The sequence below is a fragment of the Mauremys reevesii genome, linkage group 4 (genome assembly GCF_016161935.1).
Source record: "Mauremys reevesii isolate NIE-2019 linkage group 4, ASM1616193v1, whole genome shotgun sequence".
NCBI lineage: Eukaryota > Metazoa > Chordata > Testudines > Geoemydidae > Mauremys > Mauremys reevesii.
Genome location: NC_052626.1, coordinates 99466695 through 99486189, shown reverse-complemented (window position 1 = coordinate 99486189; position 19495 = coordinate 99466695). Strand labels below are relative to the sequence as shown.

At 42.4% G+C, this 19495-nt stretch overlaps 1 protein-coding gene across 14 annotated transcripts in view; it reads right to left on the bottom strand.

Moving 5' to 3' along the window:
- The window catches only part of DENND2B (DENN domain containing 2B), a 307999-nt gene that overhangs the window by 37013 nt on the left and 251491 nt on the right, over positions 1 to 19495 (bottom strand). For all 14 annotated transcript variants that reach the window (XM_039538757.1, XM_039538759.1, XM_039538756.1 and 11 more), the window contains 2 exons: positions 19211 to 19351; positions 15683 to 15831 (listed from right to left, as the gene is read on the bottom strand). In XM_039538757.1, the coding sequence (XP_039394691.1) occupies positions 15683 to 15831; positions 19211 to 19351 (290 nt within the window). The remainder of the gene's footprint in view (positions 1 to 15682; positions 15832 to 19210; positions 19352 to 19495) is intronic.

The window sequence follows — 19495 nt, the reverse complement described above, 5'->3', positions numbered from 1 at the left end:
TTACAAATCACAAATGAGATAATGAGGTTTTCCCACTGTAGAACTGTCGCCAAAGTCTCAATAAGTGACATGACTAAATATCCACTGAACAGGAGGAGGGGCAGGAAAGAGAAACAAAACTACAAACTAAACTCTTTGCAGTTTGTTTTTTGTAATTATGCCATCAAAATTCGTATGTGCATTAAAATGTCAATAACAGCTTGCTTTCCTCTGATTGCTGTTGAATCCTAAACAAGCAAGGAATTTACACAGCCCAGTTTTTTCTTAAAGTCTCTTCTACCTGACATACGTGTTCTGAGAAACGTCTATTTAACTGCAATGTCTATTTGGCTATCTAGGTTCTTAATTGGCACCCATCAGCACAGTATCTGAGTGCTAGTGTGGATGGGTTAGAATCCAAATGTACCTAGTATAAGTGCACCATAAGGCGGCATGGGAATTCAAGTGCACAATTTCTCACTCCAAAACCTAAAGGAGCAGCTCTATTACACAGTTGCCAACTTTCACGCAGTAAATAAGCACCCCGACTTTCACAATAAGCCAAAAATCAAGCTAATCCCATTTGAAAACAAGGCCAAAACAAGCCAATCCCTAAGAACCCCAACACTCTATGTGACTAGATCCCCCTTGGTGTGCAGTCTGGGACTGTGGTGGACCCGTTGTGCACCCTGACTCTTTCCCCACCTTTTCCCTGCTTGCCAGGAGCCGATCCCCACCCCCTCCAAAAAGGGTAACAAGCTACAACAAGCAACAAGCTACAAGCCAAAAATTTGCCAACAAGCTACTCACAAGCCAGTTAAGCCAAAACCAAGCCCACTTTCTGCGTTTTTTCCCCCGCAGGTTTGGCATGTCTGCTCTATTAGCTCACTTAAGGGCTGATCTCACAAAGTGCTGAAAACCCCAGCACAGTATTGAGCTGCACATACAGGGAATTATGCATTTGACACATTACAACAAAAAGCAGTGGTGTCCATATACACAACTCATCAAATGAGGAATGCAGCTATATTTATAGCATAAAGTGAGAAGATACTGACCATCTGGGGTAAGTAGGAGAGAGAGTGAAAGGGGATGCTAGTGAGTTACTGCTACAGAAGGGAAAAGAATTACATATAATATGAAAGTAATTATCAGATGGCTCTGAGACTACTTTAAACCAGTTTGGTAATTGTATTTGTACTCACCGCTACTCCACAAAGCAAAGAGAATTATAACATCAAAAATCTTTTGCAAACTACACTAGAGAGGCTGTGGGACAGGTAACAGAGACCTGGGAAGACTCTAGGGGATGCATTTCCATATTAAAGATGAGGAAAGCTGCAAACTTTTCTATTTTATGCAAAATAACAGTAAGCCTTGGGCTCTAAGCAAGTTGTCAATATGAGATCTTATACAGCTCCCATTATAGTCAATGGAAAGACTCAATACTTAAGAGAACTGGACATTCCAGCCATGAAATATGTTCCGTCCATGTGTCTTGTAGGAAAGAGAATTTCTTCCACTGCAGGCATTAGTGAGTGAAGTTCTCCTATGGCCTATGCTTAGGGTTGCCAACCCTTCAGGAATTAAAGACGAATCTTTAATTAAAGATTTGTCTTTATGTCATGTGATGAAACCTCCAGGAATACATCCAACCAGAATTGGTGACCCTACTATGCTATGCAGATCAGACTACATGATCACATGGTTTCTTCAGGCCTTAGAATCTTTGAATTATTATGCATTCTTCTGGTGGACACGGGGTATACTGTTTCTAAATCTCTTCCTCTTCAATGCAGTTGAGATGAAAGAAAGAAAGAAAGAAAGAAAGAAAGAAAGAATTAGGAACTGGGGAAACTTCTGGGATGGGAGGAGCCTATACAGGAGAGATGGGCTCCACCTAAACCAAAGTGGAACCAGACTGCTGGCACTAAACATTAAAAAGGTTGTAGAGCAGTTTTTAAACTAGGAGATGGGGGAAAGCCAACTGCTGCAGAGGAGCATGTGGATCGGTCACAGACTTTTCTTAGGGGAGAGTCTGATGATAGAGAATCTCAGGAGCAGAGGACGGAAGAGGATAATGTAAGGGCCAGATCAGATGATAAACAGTCACATAAAAAAGAATCTGGCACATCAGAAAAAGGCAGACTAATAAACAGGGACAAGTTTTTAAAGTGCGTGTACACAAATGCTAGAAGTCTACATAATAAGATGGGTGAACTACAGTGCCTTGTGATAAAGGAGGATATTGATATAATAGGCATCACAGAAACCTGGTGGACTGAGAGCAATCAATGGGACACAATCATTCCGGGGTACAAAATATATCGGAAGGACAGAACAGGTCGTGCAGGGGGAGGAGTGGCACTATATGTGAAAGAAAGTGTAGATTCAAATGAAGTAAAAATCTTAAGCGAATCCACATGTTCCATAGAATCTCTATGGATAGAAATTTCATGCTCTAGTAAAAATATAACATTAGGGATCTATTATCGACCACCTGACCAGGACAGTAATAGTGATGATGAAATGCTAAGAGAAATTAGAGAGGCTATCAAAATTAAGAACCCAATAATAGTGTGGGATTTCAATTATCCCCATATTGACTGGGAACATTTCACTTCAGGACGAAATGCAGAGATAAAATTTCTCGATACTTTAAATGACTGCTTCATGGAGCAGCTGGTACGGGAACCCACAAGGGGAGAGGCAACTCTAGATTTAATCCTGAGTGGAGCGCAGGAGCTAGTCCAAGAGGTAACTATAGCAGGACTGCTTGGAAATAGTGACCATAATACAATAGCATTCAACATCCCTGTGGTGGGAAGATCATCTCAACAGCCCAACACTGTGGCCTTTAATTTCAGAAGGGGGAACTATACAAAAATGAGGGGGTTAGTTAAACAAAAGTTAAAAGGTACAGTGACTAAAGTGAAATCCCTGCAAGTTGCATAAGCCCTTTTTAAAGACACCATAATAGAGGCCCAACTTCAATGTATACCGCAAATTAAGAAACACAGTAAAAGAACTAAAAAAGAGCCACCGTGGCTTAACAACCATGTAAAAGAAGCAGTGAGAGATAAAAAGACTTCCTTTAAAAAGTGGAAGTCAAATCCTAGTGAGGCAAATAGAAAGGAGCACAAACACTGCCAACTTAAGTGCAAGAGAGTAATAAGAAAAGCCAAAGAGGAGTTTGAAGAACGGCTAGCCAAAAACTCCAAAGGTAATAACAAAATGTTTTTTAAGTACATCAGAAGCAGGAAGCCTGCTAAACAACCAGTGGGGCCCCTTGACGATCGAAATACAAAAGGAGCACTTAAAGACGATAAAGTCATTGCGGAGAAACTAAATGGATTCTTTGCTTCAGTTTTCATGGCTGAGGATGTTAGGGAGATTCCCAAACCTGAGCTGGCTTTTGTAGGTGACAAAACTGAGGAACTGTCACAGATTGAAGTGTTACTAGAGGAGCTTTTGGAATTAATTGATAAACTCAACATTAACAAGTCACCGGGACCAGATGGCATTCACCCAAGAGTTCTGAAAGAACTCAAATGTGAAGTTGCGGAACTATTAACTAAGGTTTGTAACCTGTCCTTTAAAGCGGCTTTGGTACCCAATGACTGGAAGTTAGCTAATGTAACGCCAATATTTTAAAAAGGGCTCTAGGGGTGAGCCCGGCAATTACAGACCAGTAAGTCTAACGTCGGTACCGGGCAAATTAGTCGAAACAATAGTTAAGAATAAAATTGTCACACACATAGAAAAACACAAACTGTTGATCAATAGTCAACATGGTTTCTGTAAAGGGAAACCGTGTCTTACTAATCTATTAGAGTTCTTTGAAGGGGTCAACAAACATGTGGACAAGGGGGGTCCGGTGGCCATAGTGTACTTAGATTTCCAGAAAGCCTTTGACAAGGTCCCTCACCAAAGGCTCTTACGTAAATTAAGCTGTCATGGGATAAAAGGGAAGGTCCTTTCACGGATTGAGAACTGGTTAAAAGACAGGGAACAAAGGGTAGGAATTAATGGTAAATTCTCAGAATGGAGAGGGGTAACTAGTGGTGTTCCCCAAGGGTCAGTCCTAGGACCAATCCTATTCAATTTATTCATAAATGATCTGGAGAAAGGGATAAACAGTGAGGTGGCAAAGTTTGCAGATGATACTAAACTACTCAAGATAGTTAAGACCAAAGCAGATTGTGAAGAACTTCAAAAAGATCTCACAAAACTAAGTGATTGGGCAACAAAATGGCAAATGAAATTTAATGTGGATAAATGTAAAGTAATGCACATTGGAAAAAATAACCCCAACTATACATACAACATGATGGGGGCTAATTTAGCTACAACGAGTCAGGAAAAAGATCTTGGAGTCATCGTGGATAGTTCTCTGAAGATGTCCATGCAGTGTGCAGAGGCAGTCAAAAAAGCAAACAGGATGTTAGGAATCATTAAAAAGGGGATAGAGAATAAGACTGAGAATATATTATTGCCCTTATATAAATCCATGGTACGCCCACATCTTGAATACTGTGTACAGATGTGGTCTCCCCACCTCAAAAAAGATATTCTGGCACTAGAAAAGGTTCAGAAAAGGGCAACTAAAATGATTAGGGGTTTGGAGAGGGTCCCATACGAGGAAAGATTAAAGAGGCTAGGACTCTTCAGCTTGGAAAAGAGAAGACTAAGGGGGGATATGATAGAGGTATATAAAATCATGAATGATCTTGAGAAAGTGGATAAGGAAAAGTTATTTACTTATTCCCATAATACAAGAACTAGGGGTCACCAAATGAAATTAATAGGAAGCAGGTTTAAAACAAATAAAAGGAAGTTCTTCTTCACGCAGCGCACAGTCAGCTTGTGGAACTCCTTACCTGAGGAGGCTGTGAAGGCTAGGACTATAAAAATGTTTAAAAGGGGACTGGATAAATTCATGGTGGCTAAGTCCATAAATGGCTATTAGCTAGGATGGGTAAGAATGGTGTCCCTAGCCTCTGTTCGTCAGAGGATGAAGATGGATGGCAGGAGAGAGATCACTTGATCATTGCCTGTTAGGTTCACTCCCTCTGGGGCACCTGGCATTGGCCACTGTCGGTAGACAGATACTGGGCTAGATGGACCTTTGGTCTGACCTGGTACGGCCGTTCTTATGTTAAGAAAGAAAGAAAGAAAGAAAGAAAGAAAGAAAGAAAGAAAGAAAGAAAGAAAGAAAAAGAAAATTTGCTCCAAGACAGTAAGAATGATCAACTTCTGGCTTAATATCAGATCAAGCCCAACAGATACAAAGAGAGGATTTATTTGTGTTCTGAGTCTGTCTCCTTTAATCTGCTCTCTGAACTGAGAAAGTGAAAAATGATGTTCAGCTACGCTTGGTGATCAGCCACAGCAAATGCTCCCTAGAAAGCAGGTTTCTGGCATGCATTTGCTTTTCCATGGTCAGTTTAACTATTGTCATGCTTGCCTCATCATTTTTTATTAGAATGGGAAAGTAAAAGGAAATGTTCAGTATTGACCAGCGGCCAAGCTGTCCAATGATCCTGGTGTGAATACACTGCACATCATCTCCCTTTGTTCTAACAGAAGAAGGGACACATACAATACTGTTTATCTGCAATAGCCAGGTTGACATGTTGTTGTTTTTTTTACACCTCCTTATCCACTCTGAAAATACCTAGTGTTCATTTACAATAGTCAGGTTGTAAGTGGACACTATCAAGCCCAGTAATTTGTGGCTGAAATAGAGAATATTTTTTAGAAAGACAACCAGTCTCAACTGACAGACTTCAGATGATGATGAATTAACCACTCGGTAATTTGTAAATTACCCACACTGTTAAAAAAAAACTCTCTTATTTCCAATTTGATTTTTTTCTAACATCAACCTGGATGTTATGATTTTTGTCTGTTAGATTAAAATGTCTGTAATGTCTTTTCCCAGGGTAGGTATTTGTAGATTGTGATAACATTGCCTCTGAACATGGTTCTTTCTGTAGTATGAATCTTCTAGTTTGGTATCATGGCTACTATACCAATGGATTCAGACATGCAGAAAAGACTATGGGTTTGTCTACATTACCCGCATTATTCATGTAGCTGAAGTTGCATAATTTAGATTGATCCCCCCTCCCGCTCAGTGTAGACCAGGCCTAAGAAAAAATCAAGACTGTGAGGATCCACAGGCAATATTTGCATCCTTGCCACCAGCTGGCGGCTTGCTAGTAACTAGTCAGCTGACTAATGGAACCCTGGTCCCACCAGAGGCACTGCCCATGAATGTCCTGTTTGGAGGAGTGCCCAACCCCATCGATTGATCCAGCTGCACTATTTAAGCTAGAAGGAGGCACAGGAAGTTGTCTATGCAACTAGGTAAATTCCTGGCTGGCTGTTACATTGGACCCTGCCTTCTCACCTGATTCCTGTCTTCCTGACTTGTTCCTGGTCTCTGACTCCAAAGCCAGCTCTGACTTTTGGTTCAGCTCCTGACTCTGACTCCTGGTCTGACCACCCAAACTGTTACCACTCTAGAAAGAGATATTGGAGTTATCATAAAAGCAGCAAAGAGTCCTGTGGCACCTTATAGACTAACAGACGTATTGGAGCATGAGCTTTTGTGGGTGAATACCCGCTTCGTCGGATGCATGTAGTGGAAATTTCCAGAGGCAGGTATATATATGCAAGCAAGAATCAGGCTGGAGATAACGAGATTAGTTCAATCAGGAAGGATGAAGCCCTCTTCTAGCAGTTGAGGTGTGAACACCAAGGGAGGAGAAATTGCTTTTGTAGTTGGCTAGCCATTCACAGTCTTTGTTTAATCCTGAGCTGATGGTATCAAATTTGCAGATGAACTGAAGCTCAGCAATTTCTCTTTGAAGTCTAGTCCTGAAGTTTTTTTGCTGCAGAATGGCTACCTTTAAATCTACTATTGTGTGTCCAGGCAGATTGAAGTGTTCTCCTACAGGTTTTTGTATATTGCCATTCCTAATATCTGATTTGTGCCCATTTATCCTTTTCCGTAGAGACTGTCCAGTTTGGCAGATGTATATAGCAGAGGGGCATTGCTGGCACATGATGGCATATATTACTTTGGTGGACATGCAGGTGAATGAGCCGGTGATGGTGTGGCTGATCTGGTTAGGTCCTGTGATGGTTTCGCTGGTGTAGATATGTGGGCAGAGTTGGCATAGAGGTTTGTTGCATGGATTGGTTCCTGAGTTAGAGTTACTATGGTGCGGTGTGTAGTTACTTGTGAGAATATGCTTCAGGTTGGTGGGTTGTCTGTGGGCGAGGACTGGCCTGCCACCTAAGGTCTGTGAAAGTGAGGGATCATTGTCCATAATGGGTTGTAGATCCCTGATGATGTGTTGGAGGGGTTTTAGCTGGAGACTGTATGTGATGGGCAGTGGAGTTCTGTTGGTTTCTTTCTTGGGCTTGGAGTTATCATAGATAGTTCTCTGAAAACAACTGCTCAGTGTGCAGTGGCCATCAAAAAAGCTAACAGAATGTCAGGAGCCATCAGGAAAAGAATAGATAATAAAATAGAAAATATTATAATGCTACTACATCAATTCATGGTACACCCACACCTTGAATACTGCATGCAGTTCTGGTTGCCCCATCTCAAAAAGATATATTAGTGCTGAAAATGGTACCGAGAAGGGCAACAAAAATTATTAGGGGTATGAAACAGCTCCCATTGAAGGAGAGATTAAAAAGACTGGGACTGTTCAGCTTAGAAAAGAGACTAAGGGAGAATATGGTACAGGTCTATAAAATCATAAATGGTATGGAGAAAGGGAATAGGTAAGTGTTATTTACCCCTTCACATAACACAAGAACCAGGGGTTACTCAACTAAATTAATAAGCAGCAGATTTAAAACAATCATCCATCAACCTGTGGAACTCATTGCCAGGGGATGTTGTGAAGGCCAAAAGTATAACTGGGTTAAAAAAGAAATTAGATAAATTCATGGAGGATACGCCGATTAATGGCTATTAGCCATGATGGTCAGGGACATAACTCTATGTTCCTGGTATCCCTAAACCTCCAACTGCCAGAAGCTGGGACTGGATGACAGGGGCTCAGTCACTCAAAATTACTTTGTTCTGTTCGTTCCCTCAGAAGCATCGGGCACAGGCTACTGTCAGAAGACCCGATGCTGGGCTAGATGAACCATTGATCTGAATCAGTATGGCTGTGCTTATGTTCTTAAGCCTAAGCCATGACAAAAACTTTCTGAGCATTCCAAGTGTAAGAAGGCTGAACATAAACCAGATATGTCACTGAAGGTACGTCTACACTTGGAGCCAGAAGTGTGATTCCCAGTTCAGGAAGACATACTCGTGCTAGCTCTCATTGAGTTAACACACTAAAAATACTAGTGCAGACAGGGTAGCATATGCAGCAGGGTGCAGCGGCATAGGCTAGCCTTGCCAAGTACACACCCATGGGGTTCAGGAGGGTTTGTACTTGGCACAGCTAGCCTGTGCCACCATGAGCCATTGCCGTGCTACTTTGGCTACAGGACTATTTTTAGCATGCTAAGTCAATGAGAGCTAGTGCAAGCACATCTATGCAAGCTGAGAATCACACCCCCAGCACCAAGTGCAGGCAAATCCTGGGGCTGAAGAAAGCACACCACTCTACAGTATTTGTTTGGAGAGCCCTAGCCCTCCATACAGGAGTGCACAGTGATTCCCGATTGCCCCATAAAGCTTTCTGTGGGATTTTCCCTCCCAAATATTTGCATATTTACACTCCTCAGCAATGTTCCTGTCTGGGTCTTGTGACGTGTGACGTGTGTGTGTGTGCGCGCGCGCGCACGTGCATGTAATTAAGTGTCTCTGTCTGTAATTAAAAGGTCAAAATGAGTCTTTCCCTGGATTTTTCTGGAACGTAAAATCCTTCCATATATTCAAAATACAGTGAGGGGTGCTAAAGGTTTACTTCCAGAACTGCCCAGAATTATCCCATTGGTTGGGTGCCTAGCCCCTGTCTACAAATATGCCTGTTTTGCACTTGTGTCCAGTGCAGAGAAAAGATTTCATAGGATTACAACATACATGTGATACAGTGTAAATTAATATTGCAGTAGGCTTCCTCTCCTCTACTACCTGGGTGGCAGGTGGGTGCGCTTTGAGAGAGAGGTAGGGAGAACAGACATTGAAACACAGTGTTCTTTTGGAAGGTCGGAGCCATCTGTCAGATGACCATCTAAAGTATGGTTCTAGTGCACATCAGCAGGATTCACATGGCCAGTTAGTGCTCCACACGCTGGTGCACCCTAGAATTTACAACTGGCGCACACTAACGCACTGTGTAGACAAGTCCTTAGATCTAAGGTAGGAGCAGAGGACATAGGCCTGATCCTAAGTCAATTGAAATAAACGGAGAGACTGCCATTGACTTCAGTGAACTTTAGATCAGATTCATGCAGCATGACATGGAAACAATTTGTGCAGCTGATACTTTAAGATATAAGCAATTATAACGGGGGTGAATGATCAGTTTATAAAACTGGAAAAGTAACAAAGGGACATTAACACACCCAAAGGTTTTCTTTTTTTCTTTCTTCCCTCCAAAGGTTCAGAAAAAAGTTGTGTGGGGGGGTTCTTCTCCCAAGCCTGGATATGTCACCCCTGCAAAATGTCCACATGAGGTTGTCTCCAGTACAAAGCTTAAAGACGCAAAGATAAATATCTTTTCTCTACTGTTTGCCTGTATTTATTTTCTTTTGCTACCTCCCTGCCTGTAGCACCAATGACGTCCTGCAAGCCCGCAAATCCATTTATTGTCCATCTGTTGCCTGCTTTTTTCAAAACCTCACTAACATGTCCCAAGGGCTTTGCTCCTATCAGCTACAGAGGGCGAAGTACTCAGACCCATCTGGGGTGTATCAGGGCCAGTGCTAGGCAGAGCTCTGGGAGCACAAACAGGCGCTCACAACTTTAAGGGCACTGGGATGGGAAGTAATTTGATTTGAAGGAGAATGGTGAGGGTGGACATGGTACAATCAGATATCCCATCTAATTGTAACTTTCAGCAGATATTTGAGTAATTGGAGCTTAGATTCCCTTTTTGTAAGTATTTGGGTTAGTAAAGCTTGACCACTTGAATATTTGTGGAATGCAAACACCAAAAATTGCTGGCATATTTGAATTGAAATTCATTTTCAAAAGTGAGCAAACTGCTGCAGAAATTTATTTCCACTATTTGTTCAGCTGCAAGCAGCAAAACAGTTTAATTTATAAACAAATAACCTATTTTTAAAAACCCTAAATGCTAACATGCATAACTAACCAAGGCAACCACTTAATGTTGTTAAAATTCTCACCCTCTTTTCTTCATTGTTAATGTCATCCCTTGTTATGATGTAAATTGTAAGCTCTTCAGGGCAGAGATGAGTATTATTTGTCTACTAAGCACCATATATACTTGGGGAACTCTAAACAATCAATAACAATTCAGTTCCTTTCATTACACCAGGCTTTTTCAACTTGTATAATGTGTAAAATCACTTACTGTTTGGAGATGGATTAAATAGCCAGCCACAAAAGGCTTCATTGTTTGAAGCCTGAACCCTCAACATTATTTTCTTTTTTAACCTAGATTTTTCCTTACATGAAGAAATCAAACTCTTATAAAATCTCTTTAATTTCCTGCTCTGGTTCTTGGGCCTACTGACTGGACCTATAAGATGTGTCAATTTTTTATTTATTTTTATTATTATTATTTTTTTTTACACATTACTGGTAACCTCTTTCAGCTTTACCAGTGGTGCCCATAAACAAAACTCACGTCAGACAAGACTAGGGTCCAAACCATGCAGTTATTAGCTCAGAGTGTTTCATCTTAGACTTCATCCCAGTTTAAGCCATGAAAATCTCAGTAAGTATTGAATTTAAATCCACTTCTTACTGTCTCTCTCTCCAGGCCTTTGTCGAAGGTCTCTCATTATTATTTATATTACATAGAGCCTAGAGGCCCCAAGCGAGACCAGAGCCCATTGTGCTAGTAAGAGTCTGTCCCTGCCCCAGAGAGCTTACAATCTAAATAGACAAGACAGACACAGAGTGGCAGGGAAAACAGAGAGGTGATGTTACTCAAATAAGGTTACAAAGCAGGCTTGTGGCAGAGCCAGGAATTAAACGCAGGTCCCCTGACTCTCAGTCCAAGGTCTTATCCACGCTACATCTGGCTCATTTTTTGAGTACTTAGAAGTAACACAAAATAAAGTAACAGGGAAAATCTTTGCTTTGTAATGGGTGGAGTGGCACAGCTGTGAGGGCATCAATTCCCCCAGCAATCAACAACAGTCAATGGATCTGTCCATCCTCATTAATGTGGCAGCCATCCAAATTCTTAGGTCTTCATGATCCAGATGAGTGATACTGGCCTTCCTCTGCAGCATGGGGAGCCGGTCACTTGCTAGCAGGGGTAGCTCTATGTATTTTGCCGCCCCAAGCACGGCAGTCAAGCGGCTTTTGGCGGCACGCCTGTGGGAGGTCCGCTGGTAACGTGGATTTGGCGGCATGCCTGCGGGAGGTCTGCCAGTCCTGTGCCTTCGGCGTACCCACCGCTCAATTGCCACCGAAGCTGCGGGACCGGTGGACCTCCCACAGACACACCGCCGAAGGCAGCCTGACTGCCGCCCTCATGGCAACCGGCACGCCACTCCCCCCCCACACACACACCTGGCTTGCTGCCCCAGGCATGCGCTTGCTGCGCTGGTGCCTGGAGCCGCCCCTGCTTGCTACGGTTATCTGGATATATGTCACTCAATAAATCACCTATCATTGCAAGGCCCTTGGGCATTGGTGCACCTCGATCCCTTCTGTTTTCTGCCTGTGGCATACAATAGTTTAGTTTCCCAAGGGCTGTAACACTTTGGCTTAGTGAGCAGGTGCTAGGGGATGTTTAATGAGCTGTAATGGACAGGAGGTCAGTCTAGATAACCTGGTGGTCTGCTCTGGCCTTAAACTCTATAACTCTAATATATGCCAAAACCCAAAATGAGGTATATAACAAAACCAACAATCCATAACAGAACCGGGAGCGTGGACTGCATTTTGACCAGTAATTTACATAGACAGAGTTACTGCTAGGCTTGTGTGGGACAGAGGTAAATATAAATCCAAACATTGAGAGGGTCTTTTTCACTTCTAATTTCTGTTTGGCCATGTCCTCCCAGTTCTGCATGAAATATGCCCAGGGTGAAAGTAATATTAAATTCTTACCGGTACAGGGGCCTGGTTCCAGGGCCCCAGAAGGGGCGGGGCCTTGCGTGGAAGGGGAGGGGCCGGGTCAGCCTCCCCCAGGCTGCACTGCCTGGCCCGCACCACCCAGGGCTCCGGCAGCAATTTAAATGGGCCCGGGGCTCTGGCCACTGCCGCGGTAGTGGTGGGCCCTTTTAAATCACCAGCCCCCAGGGCAGCTGCTCCTCCCCCCCCCCACTGCACAGCTGACGATGGGAGGGGAGAAGAGGAAGGGGCAGTGACATTTAAGGAGGGTCTTTTGCCTCGGCAGCGCTTTCTCGTCGGCTGCATAAGGGCCAGTACCAGCTTCTTACCAGTACGCGGTACCGGTCCACTTTCACCCCTGAATATGCCAAAAGGAAACACAGCAGCTTTTTGTCCAGTGAAAACCTCTGTAAGGCAGGGCTCTCTTTTCCCCTCTGTGTTCTGAGGCTGATGGGATTGAGGGGGCCTTCATGTAACAGCCATAACATGCAAGGAGGCTGAGCTTCCATTGGAAACTCCAGGCTAAACCCATAGCTCTCTTGCAATCCTGCAAAATCTGGCTGCTCCACCCAGTCCTTAGCTACGCCAGCACTGACAGCATGGATGTCTTCCATGCCAAGCTGCCACTGGCTCCCTCCGAGGAGACTTCAATGTGTCTGTCCCCCTAGGTAGTATGCAGAGGTATTTTGCCACATTTGTTAGGCCAGTCTAGAGAAACATCCAGAAGGAACATAAAATACATTTTGAAAGCCACCTGCCACTGATATCAATGATGCGACTGACAGCCTTTGAAAAGAATGGAGAAACCCTGGATTAGCGGAACAATCTTCACCATGGGTTTACATGAAATTAAATCATTCTGAAAGGTCATTCAGACTAAGGGTTACCGACGGGATGAGTGATCTAATAAAATCTTCATGTTGTTTTAGACAGCAAGACATACTGCTAAGGAAGACATGTTATAACCTGAAAAGGGTCCACAGCTTTAAGAAATTATCCCCCTAAGGTTGTAAACCTTTTACTATGCAAAGTATTTTTGCTATTATATATACTGGCGACCACTAAGTGCAGCTATTATTCCTGGCGATCATTCAGAGAAGGACAGGGCTGATAAAGCACTTAGCAGAGTTTGTTTGGCTAGATCCATCTGTCTTTTCAACCACCCGTACATTCCTTTAGGTCCTTTTAAGGGATTCTGGATGTTCCTGAGTGTAATAAATGGAGGGCTTTATTTTTATTTGCCATTGTTTATTATTTAGCATGCTATGGTTGAACATATCTCGCTTAAAGTGTTTACATGTGTTGGCATTGATCACATTTGCATCTAACAAAAGGCTGGATTGGGCCTTATTCCAGTGGGAGACAATGGGGGAGGGAGGTACAAGACATCCCCTCTGTCTTGCATGGCCTATGTAAGAGCCATGCCCAATTGCCATCCCTGAACTTGGGGAGCACAGGGACTGCTCCCTCCCTATCACCTTGGGGGAGCGAATGCCCCAAAGGAGGCAGGGAGGAGGTAGGACAGGTGCAAGATATGCCCCTGAAGAGGTGTAGCAGGAAGCACCACTCATGGACTGTGCCCAAATGGTACAGTTGAACCTTAAGCAAAGCCTCTGCAAGGAAATGGATTCAGAGTTTGTATGGGCACCTGGGGAAAATATCTCAACCAGCTGCTAGGGGCAATATTAACCTTCTGGTTCTATGAACTGTACATGTACCTGAGTCAACAGAAAGACAGACATAGGGCACCTAGTGACAGTATAAGAGGCAGCATGGCCTGTTGCACCCTTCTGGGAGCAAGGAACACTGGAGTTCAAATCCTAGTGCTATCAGAGACTTTCTTTATGGCCTTGAACAAGTCATTCAATCTCTCCGGACCTCACTTCCCTCCTCTGTAAAATGGGGCTAACAATATTTATCTGCCTCACTGCATTTTTATGAAACTCAACTAATGTTTGTACAATGCTTTGAAGGTGCTAAGTGAAAAGTATTGTCACTATTATTAAAGTTTTAGCTATACTGGGGTATTTTTCTAATCTAAGCATCTTTGCTATTATGTGACTATGCTCCTTAAATTCCAATGTGGCGGGGAATGACACAAACATTCTCGTTGTGGGGTAAAATATAGCAAAGTAATACATTTTTTAAATTTTTTTTTTACATTTCTATAGATCCTTTCATTCCAAAAGTACTCCATAAATTATGTGCAAAGATCATTGCTGAAATGCACCTACCTCTGGGGTGGAGGGTAGCAGCCCAACAGATTACCAGTGCACAACATAGAGAAGGAAAATTTTGGCTCAGGAGATTGTGGCAAACCTCTTCACATACAAATAAGTGCCATAGATTTGTAATGTCCAAATGACAAGACATTGTTTTTAACAATCTCCTTTGAAAGGTCTCTTGAGACCGTAAATGGGGTGACACTTTACACAAGAAGGAACAGATAAATTGATCTCAATGGAATTTGAATCTTTGTTTTCAAATAATCTAGGTAATTTAAGGCTCATGCTTACACCACTAAATTAGTCCTCAACTAACCCAGGTGTTAAAAATCCAGGTGTAACTGTAACTACTTGTTAATCTACTGGTAAGGCAGTCTGATATATCCCTAAGTGTATGAGAGTCAGAGTATATCTTTAAGAAACATCCAATCTCGCAGCACTAACCTAATGGAAGTTCTGTATGCCTAGCCATGACAGAATATACAGCTGAGCTCACTTCTGGCCTAGTGACTATGCATGGACGCTGGGAGACAGGAGACCTAGCTTCTATCCTAACTGCTTCTGACTCATTCTGTAACTTTTGGCAAATGTCTGCTGATTTTGGGTGCCTCAATTTCTGGAACTCCTCTTAAGGTTACTAAGGCCTGATATTCAGAGCTCCCATTAACTGCAGGTGCCTGTGCTCATTATATCTGGAAATCAGGCCTGACAGGTCTCAAGCTGGGTACTCAAACTTAGTGAATGCATGAAAATTTGAGCTTCAATTGACACTGTGCCTCAGTTTCTCCATTGTAAAATGATGATGTTACCAATCTTTGTAAAGAGCTTGGAGAGCTAGGGATGAAAAATAACTATGTAAGTGCAAAGTGTTGTTTAATTAGGGCCTTCCCCCCTGCTTGAGCCAAGCACAAGGGCAGGACTGTGCTCTTATGATTGCAGAGATTGTTCAGGGATAGGTAAATGTTTTTATCCCCATTTTACAGATGGGAAAACTGAGACAGAGACATGTTAAGTGTCTTGCTGCTAGTGACAGAGCTGGTTCTATTCGCCAACTGCAAGCTACAAATAATTTTCACTAGAATCAGCAGGAGTTATTTTAGTGGCTCATCTCATGTCTGTGGAGGGAGAATCTTGACTTCCAGCAATCCCCTTCTCCATCTCTGAATGCCCTTTGTATCATTAGACAATGCTGGCTCCAACAATATGTTATAGTTAAAGTTCCTTTGCCACTTACTTGAGCTTATCTGCTATGAAGATCACACGTCGCTCCAGCAGAAGGGAAGCAAAGATCCTGATGATCTGTCGTACACTGAGGCACTTGAATAGACATTCAAAGTCCACGTGTTCCAGACGTGAGTCCATTGGACGCCGAAGCTCTATCACCTGAATGCATTCAAAGAAATGTAAGTTAGTTTAACTGGTCAGGCTTCACTAGCTCTTCAGATGCCTTTCACCCATGCACAAGCCACATGGCGCTAACTGCCTCATTCCCTGTGCTGAGGAGATAGGGGACTTTCACTCTCACTCTCTCCTTTGCAGAGAGACTAAAAGGAGATGCATGCTCCAGAGCAGCATTCTATTGCACACCTCCTCACCAGGTTATGCTTGCAAATCTTATCTGCTTCCCAAAAAGAAACTCTTTGTGCATTAAATCAGCCCTCATTTGCTAGGATGAAATAGTCCTGCTTTATAAACATCCACTTTGAAAATGGGCAGCTCGACTGTGTCAGCAGCATACAGCAAAAACCGGAACCTGTAACTGTTTCTGGGGAGTGAGGATCATGGCTTGAATGGCAACATCTGACAAGTTCCACTCTGTCTCGTTTCCATGCTGCACCCATCCCCTCGCATCTGAGCCCCTTTCCTCAGATTTATTAGGTTGATTTCTTCATCTAAGATTTTAACCTCTGGAATTGCATGATCCCTTTAACATCCAGCCCTGTGTGAGCCAGGTTTAGGCTGGGACTTCAAAGATGGTCGATAGAAAAACAGAGAAGGGTAAAAACACATAGAAGAGTGCAAAGGAGGGAGAGAAAGAGATAGAAGGGCAGGGCAGCAGCTGATGACCTACTGACATTTGGAGGAACTAGGGTAAACTCATTGGAAATGGACAGCTGCAAAATATTGCATATGACCAGACTTTACCAAAAAAGACCCCACTCCTTATACTCTACATAATATAGGTATTATTTTTTGTCAGATTAAGGCCTAGTTGAAATCTCAGAGAACACATGCCCAGGACCATAATCATCTCTTATACTATCCATCCTCCTATGTGTCCTAAAGCCACCGCCAATGTATTGGTATTTTTATGCTTTCATACCTACAGTTCCAGATTCTATTAACATTATGGTATTCGTTTAAAACTGAATTAGCCCTTGTGAAATTGCTCCAAAACAACATTGCAGTTAGCAGCAGAGTGCAGGAGAGTGGAAACAAAATGGATTGATACCAGTTCTTTTGTGATGCCGTTGTGCTCAGGGACAGGACAGGAACAGTTAAGGTGACCAGATGTCCCGATTTTATAGGGACAGTCCCGATTTTTGGGTCTTTTTCTTATATAGGCTCCTATTACCCCCCATACCCTGTCCCGATTTTTCACACTTGCTGTCTGGTCACCCTAGGAACAGTCAGAAGAAAATCACTGTCGCATCCATATTGTGCAGAGTCACATTTTGTGATTAGATTTTTTTAAGAAACACAAAATATGCAAACAAATATTCTCCCACTGGAACACCACCTATCCACCACCCTACCACTGCTGCAAAAATACCACTGTTGAGTGATTGTGTTTTCCTGACTGATACTACCAGTGGGGTAAATGCTAGATCCCATTGCTTTACGTTTCATAAAGGTGACCAGTACTAAGAGTTAAAACATTTCTCAGCATGGTGACTGAAGGCTTGTTAAGTCATGTTAATGTGCCAAATCACTGGGAACTAGTTACTAAGGGCTAGTCTACACTGGCAGTGTTAAAGCATTGCTGCGGCAGCGCGCTGTAGTCGCGACAGAGCGCTGGGAGAGAGCACTCCCAGCACTCTAAAAAAACCACCTCTATGAGGGGAGTGGCTCCCAGTGCTGGGAGCACAGCTCCTAGCACGGATGCACTCTCTACACTGGTGCTTTACAGCACTGAAACTTGCTGCACTCAGGGGTGTGTTTTCCCTGAGTGAGAAAGTTGCAGCGCTGTAAAGTGCCAGTGTAGATAAGCCCTTGGTTTCCAACACTGTAATCTTGCTATGGGATGCATTGCAAGTCACAACAGTTTTTATAAACACCACAGACATTTTCTGTGCTTGGTGAAGTCTTCTGCTTCTATCTGCTCTTCATGCAAGAATACAAGGTTTGTTTCCCAGTTAGTTGCTGTTTGCATCTATGCCAGAAGCGTTACAGTGGAAGGACCAAATTCTGTTCTCAAGTAAGCCAGTGCAATTTCACCTAAATCAATGGGATTGCACTTGTGTAACTGAGAACAAAGCTGAGCCTAATTAAAGTCTTTTTGATCTGCTGCCTGCTTTACTGTACTTGTTTGTTTCCATGTATTAAGGTTAGCATTATCAATATTTTTGCATGGAAGGGATCTGGTGCATGAGCTAAATGGGGCAGGACTACAGAGCCAGTTATCATATACATTAGCATCTAGAAAGCACCATGAAATCTTCCCTTTATTCCTAAAGTCAGCCCTTCAGAATTCCTTATGCTTTCCACAGTATGAGGATTGAAGACTTTAAATGTGCCTTACAGGGCACTTTTACAAGGAACCCCTTTTTGTTTCAGCCCAAAAGACATTATGGTGCAAACTGTAACACCACTGAAGTTACTGGCTTTAGGTCACTAGAAAATGTGATCCGATTTAAAAATAGGCAGAGAACTTGACAGTAAAATAGAACTCTAAGAAGAAAATCACCTTCTTTTTTCTATGCCATTCATTCAGACAAATTCTATTCTCCATAATTCTACAGTTAGTCCATCCAAATAAATGAGTGGAGTTATTATGGATACACCAGGAGTACACAGCAGAATTTGATGCACCAAATAGGCAAACCCTCTAATTAAAAATGACTTTTTAGCCAACATACTAACATTGATATTCTCTAGTAGCCCACATAATGTACAATACTAGGTTTCTATTGGACTTTTACATCTTGCATTTTTAACTGGGTTTCTGTAACAAATACACACACTCACACACACTTTAAAAATCCATAAGATGTTTTATAAAGTCTGCTGTTCCAAATATAGGCCATTGCTTTGATGGTCAGGTAAATGACTATTTATTTCAAAACAATGATGTTTAAAACTGTCATCAAATGCTGCTGGTAAATTCTTTAGCCAATTCCATATCTCTGAACAACGACGGTCGTAATAACTTCTAAGTTCCTGATCTGGTGGAATACAGTCATAATGGAAAACACCTTCTGGATGACTTCTAGCTTGCTAACACTGCAGTAAAGTTCAGCCACATCATAGCTCTTCTGTAAAATACACAAGAACTTGGAGTATGTTGGAATATTTTTATATTTTTTTATTATTAAACTTCCAGAGAACTAACAAACATATTAAAATATCTACCTCTTCATAAAACTGGTTTATAATAATCAAAGGGAATTATTGTTAATGGCAATTATGCTGCTGTTTTCCAGAACCCTCCCACGAAATTTCATGGTTCCCCCATCTTCATCTTTCTTTCTTTGGTTTCTTTTTATTATTTGTGGAGTAGGGGTATTAGGTTTTGGGTTTAAGGTTTGCAGTAGCCTTTTACCTCATTTCCAGCTCCAGGCAGAAAAGTCTTGACTTTGATTGTCTTTCCAGGTGCAGGAAAAGGAGACTCCATCAGACTCCTCATAAATGGATAAACCAGGGCAGCAGAGATGCCCCTTCTCCTTTCAACCTCATCCAGGATCTGATTCATCACAGTCCAATGTGAAAGAGAGAACATATCAGAACAACAACAACATACATTCTAAAGCATCTTCTGTCCCCAACATGTACCAGACTACATGCCTAATTCTCCCCTTATGTGCACGTGTTCAATACCATTAATGTC